At 44.1% G+C, this 13,699-nt stretch overlaps 1 protein-coding gene across 5 annotated transcripts in view; it reads right to left on the bottom strand.

Annotated features, from left to right (window-relative positions):
• Positions 1-13,699, bottom strand: part of RGS6 (regulator of G protein signaling 6) — a 188,837-nt gene that overhangs the window by 55,772 nt on the left and 119,366 nt on the right. For 2 of the 5 annotated variants that reach the window (XM_068964417.1, XM_068964418.1), the window contains one exon: positions 11,166-11,276. The exons of the other annotated variants lie outside the window; for them this stretch is intronic. In XM_068964417.1, the coding sequence (XP_068820518.1) occupies positions 11,166-11,276 (111 nt within the window). The remainder of the gene's footprint in view (positions 1-11,165; positions 11,277-13,699) is intronic. 5 annotated transcript variants of the gene reach the window in all.

A 13,699-nucleotide genomic window follows, 5' to 3' on the forward strand; every position in this document is an offset into this window, starting at 1 on the left:
CTTAAATCACTCAGGGATCTTGTTAAGCTGGGAATTCCAATTCTGTGTGTCTGAAGTGGGGCTAAGATTCCACTGCTGGTCCACCACTTGAGTGGAAAGACAACAGCATGTGTCCATGAACTAAATACTTTCAACAAAAGTCAAAAGCATGATGTTAAATTCTAGGGTGGTGAAGGTATATCTCTGGAGAGCCAAATAACGAAGTATGTAGCTTCATTGTCATAGAGGGCATGGCATCCCACTCCAGTATCCTTGCCTGGAGAATCCCCATGGACAGAAGAACCCAGCAGGCTATATTCTATGGGGCTGCAAAGAATTGGGCACAACTGAGTGACTAAGCACAGCACAGAACAGTTTCATTGTCATTTGGCTTGATACAAGAAAACTTCAAAAACTGGTGGAGAAAATATTCCATTCATTTTCAGGCTTTTTGCAGGAGCTCAACAGTAGCCATCTCTTCACTCCCCAAGACCAAACATTCTCCCCATGCAGCTCTGTTGGCAAGGATGGAAGGTAGAAACGGAAAGAGTGTTGGTGTGGAATGAATGCTAGCCACATTAAAAGGCTCTTGGCCACAGGGTTCAGAACCACTACACTGTAGCCTCAGCAAATGATGTAAAGAAGGTGCATTTTATCTGCGAGCACTAAGCTATGAGCCCTGCACTGTAGCACAGTGTACAGCGATCACATCCACACATTTCCCTTCTTTTTAAAAATAGACACAACCTTTTTTTATGATGTCTTTCATGGAATTTCTCAGGCAAGAATACTGGAGTGGGTTGCCATGCCCTCCTCTAGGGGATCTTCCCAACCCAGGGATCAAGCCCAGGTCTCCCACATTGCAGGCAGATTCTTTACCATTTGAGCCACCAACAATTCCAAGGAATTCCAAGAAAGATTTTTTCCCAAAGTTCCAGGCTGGGCTTTCTGTAATGAGCCAAGAAGACAGATCCTAGATTCTTTCAAACTCAAGCCACAGAATCAAACTCAACAGCTTTCCAGAGGACAAAAAGCGCTGTTAACTATCCCCACCCTGGGGTTGAGGCAAGCAACAAATGGAAGCCCCACCGAGCTGCAGGAACACATCGCTTTTGCCAGGGTCATGCTGTGACCTGGGATGGCCACCAAGGTTGCAGGGCTCTTCGGGGATGGTGTTGATGGCAGCTCTACCCCAATCAGTGGCTGCGCCCAGAGAGCCAGGTGTGGAAAGCTGCTCAGTCTTTGTCGTGTCTGTGTTATGGACACACGTCCACCACCGGTGTCCCTACTTTCTGGTTTGCAAGCAGTGAGTCCGTATTCATTCCACCAGGGTCCTTGGTGGCGGCAGGGGGAAGGGTGGTGGAGGATAAGGGCCATTTTGGGGGTAAGCCAGAGAGCCAGGGCTGTCTCTAGACGCAGAACCAGAGGCACAGGACAGATATACAGAAAGCTGCAAGCTCAGCCTTCAGCAGAAACAAGGAGTTTTGGAGAGACAGGCTACCCTGGTGTGGCGGTTTCCTAGTTGGCCAACATACCACCAAACTGGATGGCTTAAAATAGAAATGTATTCTCTCACAGTTCTAGAGGCTAGAAATCTGAAATCAAGGCGTTAACTGGGCCACACTCCCTCTGAAGGCTCTAGAGGAAAACCTGGTCCGTGCCTTCCTCTTAGCTTCTGATGCTGCCAGAAATCCTTGGCATCCATGGCCTGCTCATACGTTACTCCAGTCTCTGTCTCTGCCATCACATGGTATTCTGCCTCTGTGTCTGGTTTTCACACGGCCTTTGCTCTGTATGTGCCAGTGTTTCTGTTTTCTCCCCTTATAAAGACATCAGTCGTATTGGATTGGACTTCCCTGCTGGCTCAGTGGTAAAGAATCCGCCTGCCAAGGCAGCCAACCCAGGTTCAATCCCTGGGTCGGGAAGATCCCCTATAGAAGAAAATGGCAACTCACTCCAATATTCTTGCCTGGGGAATTCCATGGACAGAGGAGCTTGGCGATCTACAGTGCATGGGGTTGAAAAAGAGTTGGACACAACTCTTAGCAACTAAACAGCAGGAGCAACATACTGGATTAAGAGCTTACTCTACCCCAGGGTGACCTCATCTTAACTAATTGCATCTTTAATGGTCCTGTTTCCAAATAAAGTCACATTCTGAGATTCTGGGAAGGACTTGAACTTTTAGATGACACTATTCAGCCTCGTATATCTCGGTTCCTTCAATTACTCATAATCCTATTTCTGTGTCTGGACACCCTACATCTGCTCTTTTTTCTTCTAATAATCTGGTCATTGGATCTCTCCTATTAAAAGCTCCTTGGATACAACTTTTCTATACATGTCTTTCTTGTACCTCTTGGTTATTTCCAAGCACCATCCCTTTGAAGGTGTAAGATCAGATGTGAACATGTTGCTACCATGGAATGATCTCTGTGGTTATAAAATAATTCTGAAAAGTTATCTCTGGATATCCATCCCCAGGTGACTAGTACAATAACTTTCCCTTGGTCTCACTCAGATAATCCATGGAACACACAGCCCCTCTATTTTCTTCCATTGTATAGTAAGGCTTTCTCATGACGTATCTCTGATTACGGTTTTGTACCATCACTTAACTCTTAAAGGGTTTATGTCACTGTCTTTGCAGCTATCTTGTGAGCTCTCTGAGGGCAGAGACCACATCTTTGTATTTATCATAGTGCTTTTCACACGGCAAGTGTTTAACACTAAAGGGAAATCAGTAAGAAAATGTGTACAGTAATGTGGGTGATGTGTCCTTATACTGACAGTGATGTGTCCTTATATTTCTAATTGCTAGCTGGATGTCTTTTTCCAACTCTAATTTCTCTTTCGTGCCCATTGCTTCTCACCAAATTCCTGCCTCCCACTGAGCAGCCCAAATTAACATAGCCAAGACAGGTGGCTCTCCCAGGGAGTCTGTCTTTCATTCCAGCTGTTCTCCCAAATCGAGAACAATAAAGCCAGATTCAGAATAAGCATCTATCTATAAGAACATCCAGCTATCTTCAAAAGGTTTCAAGTTACCGGAAAAATTACGAAACAAGGGATTGTTCCTTAAAGAGTGAATAACCAATGAGTCCATCTCAAGACCAAGGTTATTGAAGAAACAATCACAATATTACTTAATGCCCCAAGAAAACCTGAGGGTCCTAATACTTCAACAAGGAGTGGTCCTGTTGTTTGTTACTGTGGAACAAACCATCTTCAAACTCAGTGGCTTGAAACAACAATTTATTCTTCTCTCTCAACATCCCATGGGTTGACTGGGCTCAGCTGGGAGGTTCTCACTTCGGGTCTCTCAAGAGTTGTAGATGGATAGTAGCTGAGGGTGGTGTCATCTGAAGGGTGGACTGGGTTGGACATCCAAAATGGCTTATCACATGGCAGATGATGCTGATTTTGGCCAGAAGCTCAGCCAATGCTCTCAACCTCCATGATTTCCCTGATCGCTTGGGTTTCTCATAGCCAACAGGTTTTTAAGAAAGAATGTCTTAGGAGCAAATGTCTCAAATGACCAAGAGCTGTTTTATGACCTGTTCCCAGAATATTACTCCTGCCATACTCTGTTGGTTAAATAAGATGTCAAGACCAGCCTGGATGAAAAGTGAGGGAGGTGTCCCCTTCCCATGGAAGAAGCAGGGCCTGCATACAGAGAGGAAAGCACTGATGGGGCCGTATATGGAGACTGACTACCACAGGGAGGGAGACTGACTAATACCATGGATTTAGAGTTCTATCAGACTTGCTGAGTAGCTCAGTGATGGTCTCTGCCCCTCAGCACATTGGGCTAGTTGGGAGTGGATGCCTTTGACCAAGTAGGATGAGCCGGGTTCCTTGTAGCTCTTTGCTCATGTGCCTGTTGCCCAGCAGAGAGAGAAAGTCAAACCAATACCATGTGGTGAGGGCAAGTCATGAACCTCCAATCCTGAAGGCAATGCCAGGTTCTTATTAGAGCTACTATCTGGCTGATGGCATCTTCCCAGGGACACTTTCCTGGTGGTATTCAGATGACAGTGGAGTGGAATGAAGTGAAGTGAAAGTCACTCAGTCATGTGAGTGCGGCCTCAGTCTTTGGGACTCCATGCACTATACAGTCGATGGAATTCTCCAGGCCAGAATACTGGAGTGGGAAGCCTTTCCCTTCTCCAGGGGATCTTCTCAACACAGGGATCAAACGCAGGTCTCCCACACGCAGGCGGATTCCTTATCAGCTGAGCCACAAGGAAAGCCCAAGAATACTGGAGTGGGTAGCCTATCTCTTCTCCAGCGGATCTTCCTGACCCAGGAATTGAACTGGGGTCTCCTGCACTGCAGGCAGGTTCTTTACCAACTAAGCTATCAGGGAAGCCCTCAGATGACAGAGCTTTCTCCAACTGAGATCTGGCAATTTGGGGCTGATTCTTTCTCAGTGATGAGCCCTGGCAATCACTATCTTCTTTATCTAAATTTGACTTCTCAGAATTTTCACTGAATAGACTTCAGGTATATCCTTTAAAGAGGCAGTCTTGTACTGCCCTCTGAACATTCCTTTTCTCATTCTTGGATTTCTAGATCTGATAGTTTGTCTGAAAAGGAGAGAGGATTAAAGCACAATTTCTTACTGTCTATGTTACATCCTGCTTTATCCTGCCAATTATTCTATTAATCCCTGTTGTTGTCTTTGACTGGTTTGTCTATAAACCCTGCATGGCTGAGACAGTATGTTCAACTCTGTAGAATCCAGACGTTATCTGTGATGACCTCTGCCCTGGGCATTGGAAAGAGTCTGTACCCATTTACTCACGCCCAGGAGAAATCACAGCCCACCTCAGATGAACATGAAATCCCAAGCGACCCCTACGGTCTCCCATGCCACCTCGACTCTTCCATACAACTTCACCCATCTTCACCAAAAACCAACTTCATATGAAGTGTTTGAGAGGGTAGAAGCCTTTACTGAAATTGGAGGGTCTTGAGAAGGGTCTTGAGAAGATTGCACCATCCAGCAGCAGGCAATTTAGAAATCACATATTCAGCATTCCCACTTTGAAAAGTCCTTGGACACCTCAGCACTAGGGGTTTTCATGGCTCTGTACGGAGGCTTGCCCTCTCTCGTCTCTCTGCTCCTCTCTCCACCCTCACTTTTCACGGCCCTGAGGTCTCCCCTCTTGGGGACTAAAAGTACATTCATCTCGTTTTCTTATGGGGCACAACCTCTCCACTTGTTGTGGAGTCTCTGCCAACACTCCTGGTTTTAGGGCCTGACTCTGTGCCCCAAGTGACATTAATGTCCTTTGCCAAAAAGGAGGAATCCTGGAGCCAGGAGGTAAGACAGCATGTTATTCACCTTGCTACGTGGGTATCTTGAGAGACTTTCTTATTTAGAAGATAGCACATAGTAGGTCTCAATACTCTTTATTGGTTAAACTAAATTAAACTGAAACTGAGAAAAAGATGACCTTCGACTATTTTGCTGGTCACATTCAGCCCTTGTTTCATGCACAAAGGCTGTTTGATCTCTAGACTGAACAAGCATGTTGGCGCTGATCCCTGACTCTGTAGCACCAGAGGCAGGTTCCCAATCACTGCCAGCATCTGACTGGGTGGGAATGTCCTGCTGGGAGAAGAAAGAGGGCCTCACAGCTTCTCTTCGTTCTCCCTTGTATCTGCATAACTAGCTTGAAGATGAACAGAACACTGTAGGTGTTAGGTCAGATGTTATGATTACAGTAGAAGCCTGAGCTGTAAAAACAGACCCAGAACCTAGATGTGGGGGCAGTGAGTCCCTTGGGGACAAAGTGCTGATACGTTTGAATAAACCAACAGGCCAAGTGGCTACCATCTTCCCAAACTATCATGCTTTTTGCCTTTTTTTTTCTTTTGCTGAATTTCAAGAAAGGACGAAATCCCAATGTCATCCAGGTGACTTAAATTCATGCACTTAACCGCTCTTCCTTTCCCAAATGCCAACAGCATTGCCGATAAATGGTCACTTCTCCACTCACCCTCCATCCAACCTATACTTTCTGAGTACCTACTACATGCCAGACATAGGTCTAGATGCTAAAATAACTGTAAGTCTTGTTTAGAAAGAGATCCAGGCGGAGGATGTGATCTAGAAAGACTGCATGGATGTGGGGTGGCCACCACAGAGTGAGTGGCCACCGAAGACCTTTCTGAGAAAAAGACACCAATGCTGAGTGAGGCTTGAATGAAAAGAGAAGCCAGCCATGTGAGGGTCTGTGAGAGGCAGGAGGAGGGAACAGATAAGAATCTGGAGTCCAGTGAAATATCAAAGAACAAAGTAAAACATAGAGTGTAAGAAGCAAATAAATTTCCTACCAGCAGAGGATAAATGTTGAGGAACTCTGGGAACTTATGAAGCAGGTGAACTGGTGATGAAGCTGATCATGGGCCACCTAGGCTTCCAGTGGGGCCATTTGGGAATAAGATAACTGGGTGTTGCCAGCAGAAGCCTGGGAAAATCCCAAGCCCTGAGCAGCAAGACTGGAAGTAGGGGCAGCTGCTAGGTACTGAATGGGGGCGCACAGGGGAGGAACTCAGAAATATGAGACACAGGTTCCCCGGGTCAAGAGGGTCTCTAAATAAAAGGGGGACATTTTCTGGCCAGCTTCTCACATCAGTAGTAAAGCCAGAGGGTGGTGCCTGTGTAACCTAGGGCTGGTAGAGCTAATATGGATGAGAAAACATCTCAGCAAGGCAGGGAGACTTCCAAAGATGCTGAGGTTTCCTCCTGCTGCTCACCGGTTTCTGCAGATCTCTCTGTGTCCCCCTAAGATCCCTCAACAGATGGGAGAAGAGTGTCCTTCTTGGGGTGCACCGTGGAGAGGAAACTGAATGACTTAAACCCATCAGGCCCAAACCAGAGTGGCGCGCCTGGCTGTGGGAACGTTAGGCCAAGGAAAGGCTGGGCTTCCAGATCAGGCCTGTAATTAGCATAAGATTAAACAAACAGACAGTATGCCACTGCCAGAAATGATTACTTAACTGACCTGGAGAGGGGACTAGGCACTGGAATTTTTAAAAATAAGCTCTCCAGGTGGTTCTAATATATAGTGAAAACTGAAAGCCAAGACCTTCACTTATGAAAACCAGTAGTACCCCAAATTGTCTGAAAGGACTGATCTGCTCTGAATAGTGATTGGGGTAATGACACAATGAACAGAAACAATGATTCTCTGATCAATGACACCTTGTGAAATAAACTAAGAGGCAGAAATAGAGGGGAGATACGAAAAAAATCTGAATTCCATCCTCAGGGCAATCAAGAGGATAAACATCACTAGAACAGAGCCAGGCTGTGAAGAAAACGCAGTCCAAGAGGAAATTAAAAGCACAAGTGTTCACTACCCCTCCCAGCACTCAGTAGGAAAAGAAAAATTCGTTAAAGTATAAAATCACAGAATGGATACCATTGAGACGGGTGACTCTGAAGAGTAACTCAAGAGATTCTATTCTTGAATATAGAATAAAGACTAAGAGATGGAATTTTTAATAGAGAAAAGATAAGAGATAGTGCTACTACACCCCAGATGACCAGAGTTCCTACAAAAGGATTTCCTGAAAAGAGAGGGTAGAATGGAGAGGGAGAGAGATAGAAGAGAAGCAAGTTAAAGAAAGATTTAAGTTCTTGGATCAGATCAAAGGGACTACCAAGGGCATGTCAGAAATAACTAAAAAGAAGTTGCCTTTCTTACATGGGGCTTCCCAGGTGCCTGACTAATGCAGGGGACATAAGAGACACGGGTTCAGTCCCTGGGTCAGGAAGATCCACTGGAGGCTGAAATGGCAACCCACTCCCGTATTCTTGCCTGGGAAATTCCATGGACAGAGGAGCCTGGCAGACTACAGTTCATAGGGTTACAAAGAGTCGGACGCAACTGATGTGACTTAACACACACACACGCGACTAGACCAGAACTAGGGTAAGAAAGCTAACACAAAACTTGACTAATAAAGTAAAACTCAAGGAAGAGGAAAAGGAACAGGGAGAAAAATTAGATTCAGAAAACAAACAGCTGGGAAAAATGTTAACTATGTGATCTGAGTAAATGTGATTGCTTTCTATCCCCACGTCCAGGGCAAAACACATCGCTAGAAAAATGGCAAAGAACACACAAAAAAACGGGCAAGCCACCAAAGAAAAATGAGTATCTAGTAATCGTAAGAATAGATTCTCAAGTATTTTAACAAAAAATATTAGCAAAATGAGATGTTTGTTTTAATCTGTCAGATTGGCGAAGATGAAAAAGATTGACAATGCTTGGGTTATTTTTAAGTTGTTTCAAAGTTATTTGAAATATATATAAATTAGAAGAAAATATAGTATGTTTACTTTATTCCTAAATGAGCACACACGTGCTGTGGAGCGCTGCACATCTTCTCAACCCCGCCACCTTCATTTCCTATTCCGTGTTGATTTTTGCCCAGTAATTGCTTTTTATCACAGCAACTGCCCCAAACACCCGGATTTGCAAAGATATGGCATCACTGGAAGGAATATAATGTGATCTAATGTTGGAAACAGGGAACTACCTTAAGCTAGTCGTTTATACAGTATCTGACATAGGTCGAACAACAGTGTTTTCCTTAACGATTTAGAATGTCTCCCGGGAATCCTATGAGTTCCCTGTAGCAGCCCAGAGTGCTTGGGTGCAGTTTGGGAACCATGGCATTAAACTGTCAACAATGGCTCTTTCTGGAAAGTGAGACTGGGGTGGAGCAAGAGAGAGTTTTCTTTCTTATATGCGTTTAAACAGTTTGAAGGGCTTCCCAGGTGGTGCTTAGCGGTAGAGAACCCACCTGCTCATGCAGGAGACATGAGATGCAGGTTCAATCCCTGGGTTGGGAAGTTCCCCTGGAGGAGGGCATGGCAACCCACTCCAGCATTTTTGCCTGGGAGAATCCCACGGACCGAGAAGCCTGGTGGGCTACACTCCATGGAGCTGCAAAGAGTCAGACACGACTGAAGAAACTGAGCATGCACACACACAAAGACGGTTTGAACCTTTTATAATGAGCATTTGTGACTTCTATTCCTTTTCACAAGATTTCCATCTTAAGAAAAGAAGTCAGAAAAAAAGACAAGGGTGAAAGTGAATGAGAGAGATACAAAGAAATGAAGAACAAAATAAAGAATTGTCTAGCCAAGGGGCAAGAGGATGCATCCTCTGTAATCTCCAATGTGGTCTAAGACCCCCTGGGCTTTAGTTGCTTAGCTATTAAGTAATACCAGACCACCTGACCTGCCTCTTGAGAAATCTGTATGCAGGTCAGGAAGCAACAGTTAGAACTGGACATGGAACAACAGACTGGTTCCAAATAGGAAAAGGAGTACGTCAAGGCTGTATATTGTCACCCTGCTTATTTAACTTATATGCAGAGTACATCATGGAAAATGCTGGACTGGAAGAAGCAAAAGCTGGAATCAAGATTGCCGGGAGAAATATCAATAACCTCAGATATGCAGATGACACCACTCTTATGGCAGAAAGCGAAGGGGAACTAAAAAGCCTCCTGATGAAAGTGAAAGAAGAGAGTGAAAAAGTTGGCTTAAAGCTCAACATTCAGAAAACGAAGATCATGGCATCTGGTCCCATCACTTCATGGGAAATAGATGGGGAAACAATGGAAACAGTGTCAGACTTTATTTTTTTGGGCTCCAAAATCACTGGAGATGGTGACTGCAGCCATGAAATTAAGCGACGCTTACTCCTTGGAAGAAAAGTTATGACCAACCTAGATAGCATATTCAAAAGCAGAGACATTACTTTGCTGACTAAGGTCCGTCTAGTCAAGGCTATGGTTTTTCCAGTAGTCATGTATGAATGTGAGAGTTGGACTGTGAAGAAGGCTGAGAGCCGAAGAATTGATGCCTTTGAACTGTGGTGTTGGAGAAGACTCTTGAGAGTCCCTTGGACTGCAAGGAGATCCAACCAGTCCATTCTGAAGGAGATCAGCCCTGGGATTTCTTTGGAAGGAATGATGCTAAAGCTGAAAATCCAGTACTCTGGCCACCTCATGCGAAGAGTTGACTCATTGGAAAAGACTCTGAAGCTGGGAGGGATTGGGGGCAGGAGGAGACGGGGACGACCGAGGATGAGATGGCTGGATGGCATCACTGACTCGATGGACGTGAGTCTGAGTGAACTCCGGGAGTTGGTGATGGACAGGGAGGCCTGGCGTGCTGCGATTCATGGGGTCGCAGAGTTGGACACGACTGAGCGACTGAACTGAACTGAACTGAAACACACCAGCTTCTCTAATCTGTATGGGCTTCCCTGGTGGCTCAGACAGTAAAGAATCCTCCTGCAACGCAGGAACCTAGGGTCGATCCCTGCAGTCGGGAAGATCCCCTGGAGAAGGAAATGGCAACCCACTCCAGTATTCTTGCCTGGAGAATTCCATGGACAGAGGAGCCTGGAGGGCTACAGTCCATGGGGTCACAAAGAGTCAGACTGAGAAACTAACACTTTCACTTTTATCTCATCCACAAGGAACTTCTGAATGGAACCATTGTGCCTCTACTCCAGAAGAGCAGAGAGATGAAGACCGCAGCTCTGGGGCCCTCTGCCCAGGGACAGGGGAGCCTGGTGGGCTGCCGTCTATGGGGCTGCACAGAGTCGGACACGACTGAAGTGGTTTAGCAGCAGCAGCAGCAGCCGCCTGGGTTCTAATCCTAATTCTACCACCTTCTTGCTGTGTGACCTCGACCAAGTCCATTAACTCCCGTTTTCCATCTGTTCAATTCTGAGAATAATGTCTACCTGTTGTGGTGACTCATTGGAAGATACTCAGTAGAGACCAAGTACAGAGTAAATGCTAGCTATGATTGTTGTTGTTGCTAATGTATGAAAAGCAAATGACCCACAGATTCTTGCCCTCCAGCAGTCAGAACTAGCAACTGTGATGGACTGTCCCAGTTATCGTAACATCCATAGGGTCAGAGAGAGGTCAGAGGGAAGCCAAAAAGGATCCACATACAATGCTATAAAGAGGTAGAAACCATGGGCAAGGAAATCATTTGGCTGGTTACAGGAGGAGTTTCTGTTCTATTGATAAAACGAGTCAAATTAAGATAGGGTATAATAATAATCTCATGATCTCAGGCACTGTGCTCCTCCCCCCACTTTCAAACATTAAAACATTTTTTTTTTTTTTACCTCATCTCTATGTCCCATAAAGTGATATCATCACTGATCCAGGGATTGGACGGCTCAGCTGGTGTAATCAAAGGGTCATATTCCACGTACTGTTCCGTGTAAGCAATTAAGCTGCAGGAGGAAAGCAGAGCAAAGAATACCACCGATTTCCCATAACAACAGGTATTCTGTTTAACACAAACATCGTATCAGTCTTCATATAATTCCAAGTTAAAAGGAAAAAAAATTACCTCCACTCCCACTTCTGACAACTCAAACTGTTTTCATTTGTCCTTGTTCTCTCCCCATGATGGACATATTGTTTCTGCATTATTGCAGTCATAGTATACACATACATTTTATATCTTTTCCCCACCTAACTCTTTCCCTGAATCTTGGTGCATCCCTTCCTGGTTATGCTAGCTTTACTGATACGCTGGTCCAAACCTGCCTGTGTATCACCCTCCCACGGGGACTGCAGATCTCAGGGCATCTGGGGCACACAGCGGATGCTACAGTGTTTCAAGGCTGCAGCCCAGTATTCCTTCCCAGCTGGAGGATTGCTTTACTATAAAGCCTTTAAAGTCCTGGCAGACCAAAAGGAGTTAACCTATTTAAAGGATTTCCCCAAAAAGTAACTCAGTTTTTAGTTATAATTTAAAAAGTCATAATCTTTTAAAATAGAATTCCATTTTTTTAGAGTTCATGTAGTTAAAATGATAAAATAGTGCTAAACACTTTCCTGTACAAAAAGCAATAGCAATGTTTTTTCTCCTATCCCTTCTCACAGAGGCACTTACTTTCTGTCTTTATTTATTTATTTATTTTTAGCATTTACCTGGATATTCCTAAATTATATGTTTTCATACCTGCTTTTGATTATAATTTAAAACAAAGATTAACTTTCTACTTACCAATCCCCAACTCCCTCCTTCATTTCCTCCCGTGATCCTCCAAATATAACACTTTTGTTATATCAGTAGTCAGCGTTCATGTTATTAAACTACATAATAATTGTTTGCTGCTGGGCTCAGTAGTGTATTACATTTTTTAAGTGTTCTAACAAATCTGTAAAAACACCTAGCAATACTTTCCCACAGCACATCAGATAATCAATCAGTTCTATCTCTCTGTCTCCTGGAGGCCCTCTCCCCAAAGTCTTGAGTCCTCTTGCTCTATTCTGAACTGTTTGTTCTATAGGCTTGATGCAAAGCCATCATCTTGGGCCTTCCTTCACTTCTGCTGGCGCCCTGGTTTCCTGGATTCCATGCCTGCCTATTGGTTTTACTCCCTGGTTGTGCTGAAGCACATCCTTTAGCAGTTTCCTAAGAAAGGATATACAAGAGCTAAATATTTTGAGTCTTTGCAGGCTAAAAATGCTTTTACTTCATACTTCACTCACAGTGCTGGATATAGAACCCTGAGTTAAAAATCATTTTTCTTTCAGAATTTTGAAGGCATTGCTCCATTTCTTTTGATATCCAGTTTGTTATGGTACTATTGAGAAGTCTGAATCCATTGTAATTTTGTTCTTTTGTTTGGTTTCTTTTCTCTCTGGAAGCCTAGAGTCGTCTCTTTATTGCTATGCTGCTGCTGCTGCTGCTAAGTCACTTCAGTCGTGTCCGACTCCGTGCAACCCCACAGATGGCAGCCCACCAGGATCCTCTGTCCCTGGGATTCTCCAGGCAAGAACACTGGAGTGGGTTGCTATTGCCTTCTCCCTCTTTGCTATAGTGCTTTCAAATTTCTCCATGACCCTTGCTGGTAGTTTTTATTTACTGTGCACAGTGGGCAATCAATAGGTTAAAAAAAAATATATATATATATATATACACACACACACACACATATATATATTTCCCAGAAATCTCATGGTATTTCTTTGGTAATTTCATAACCTTCATCTCCTTGGTTTTCTCTTTTTATAACTCTTAAATTAAATGTTGGAATTGATAATCCAATATTTCTAAATTTTCTCTATTTTTTTGTTCTCTTGTCTTCTTGTCTATTGGTTCTTCTGAAATTTTCTTTATTTTTTCCACTATGGACTATCACTTTCTTACATTTCCAGAGTTCATTCTTGTTTATCATGGTATCTAGTTCTTATTTTATGAATGAAATATCTTCTTAGGTTTCTGGGGATATTGTGTGCTCAGCCGTTCAGTCGTGTCCGACTCTTTGCATCCCCCTAGACTGTAGCCCACTAGGCTTCTCTGTCCATGGAATTTTCCAGGCAAGAGTATTGGAGCAGGTTGCCATTTCCTATTCCAAGGCATCTTCACAACCCAGGGATCAAACCTGAGTCTCTTACACTGGCAGGCAGATTCTTTACCTCTGAGCTACCAGAGAAACCCAAAATAGTGGTAGACAAACTTGTTCTGCAAGACCGAAATAGTTAATATTTTAGGCTTGGCAGATGGTGTCTGTTGCAACTACTTGGCTCTTCTATTATGGCACAAAAGCAGCCAAGGATAATTCATGAATAAACGTGTGTCACTGTGTTCCAATAAAACTTTATTTGCAAACACAGGGAGTGGAATGGAATGGATTTGGCC

The sequence above is a fragment of the Capricornis sumatraensis genome, chromosome 2 (assembly GCF_032405125.1).
Source record: "Capricornis sumatraensis isolate serow.1 chromosome 2, serow.2, whole genome shotgun sequence".
NCBI classification, from domain to species: Eukaryota; Metazoa; Chordata; class Mammalia; order Artiodactyla; family Bovidae; genus Capricornis; species Capricornis sumatraensis.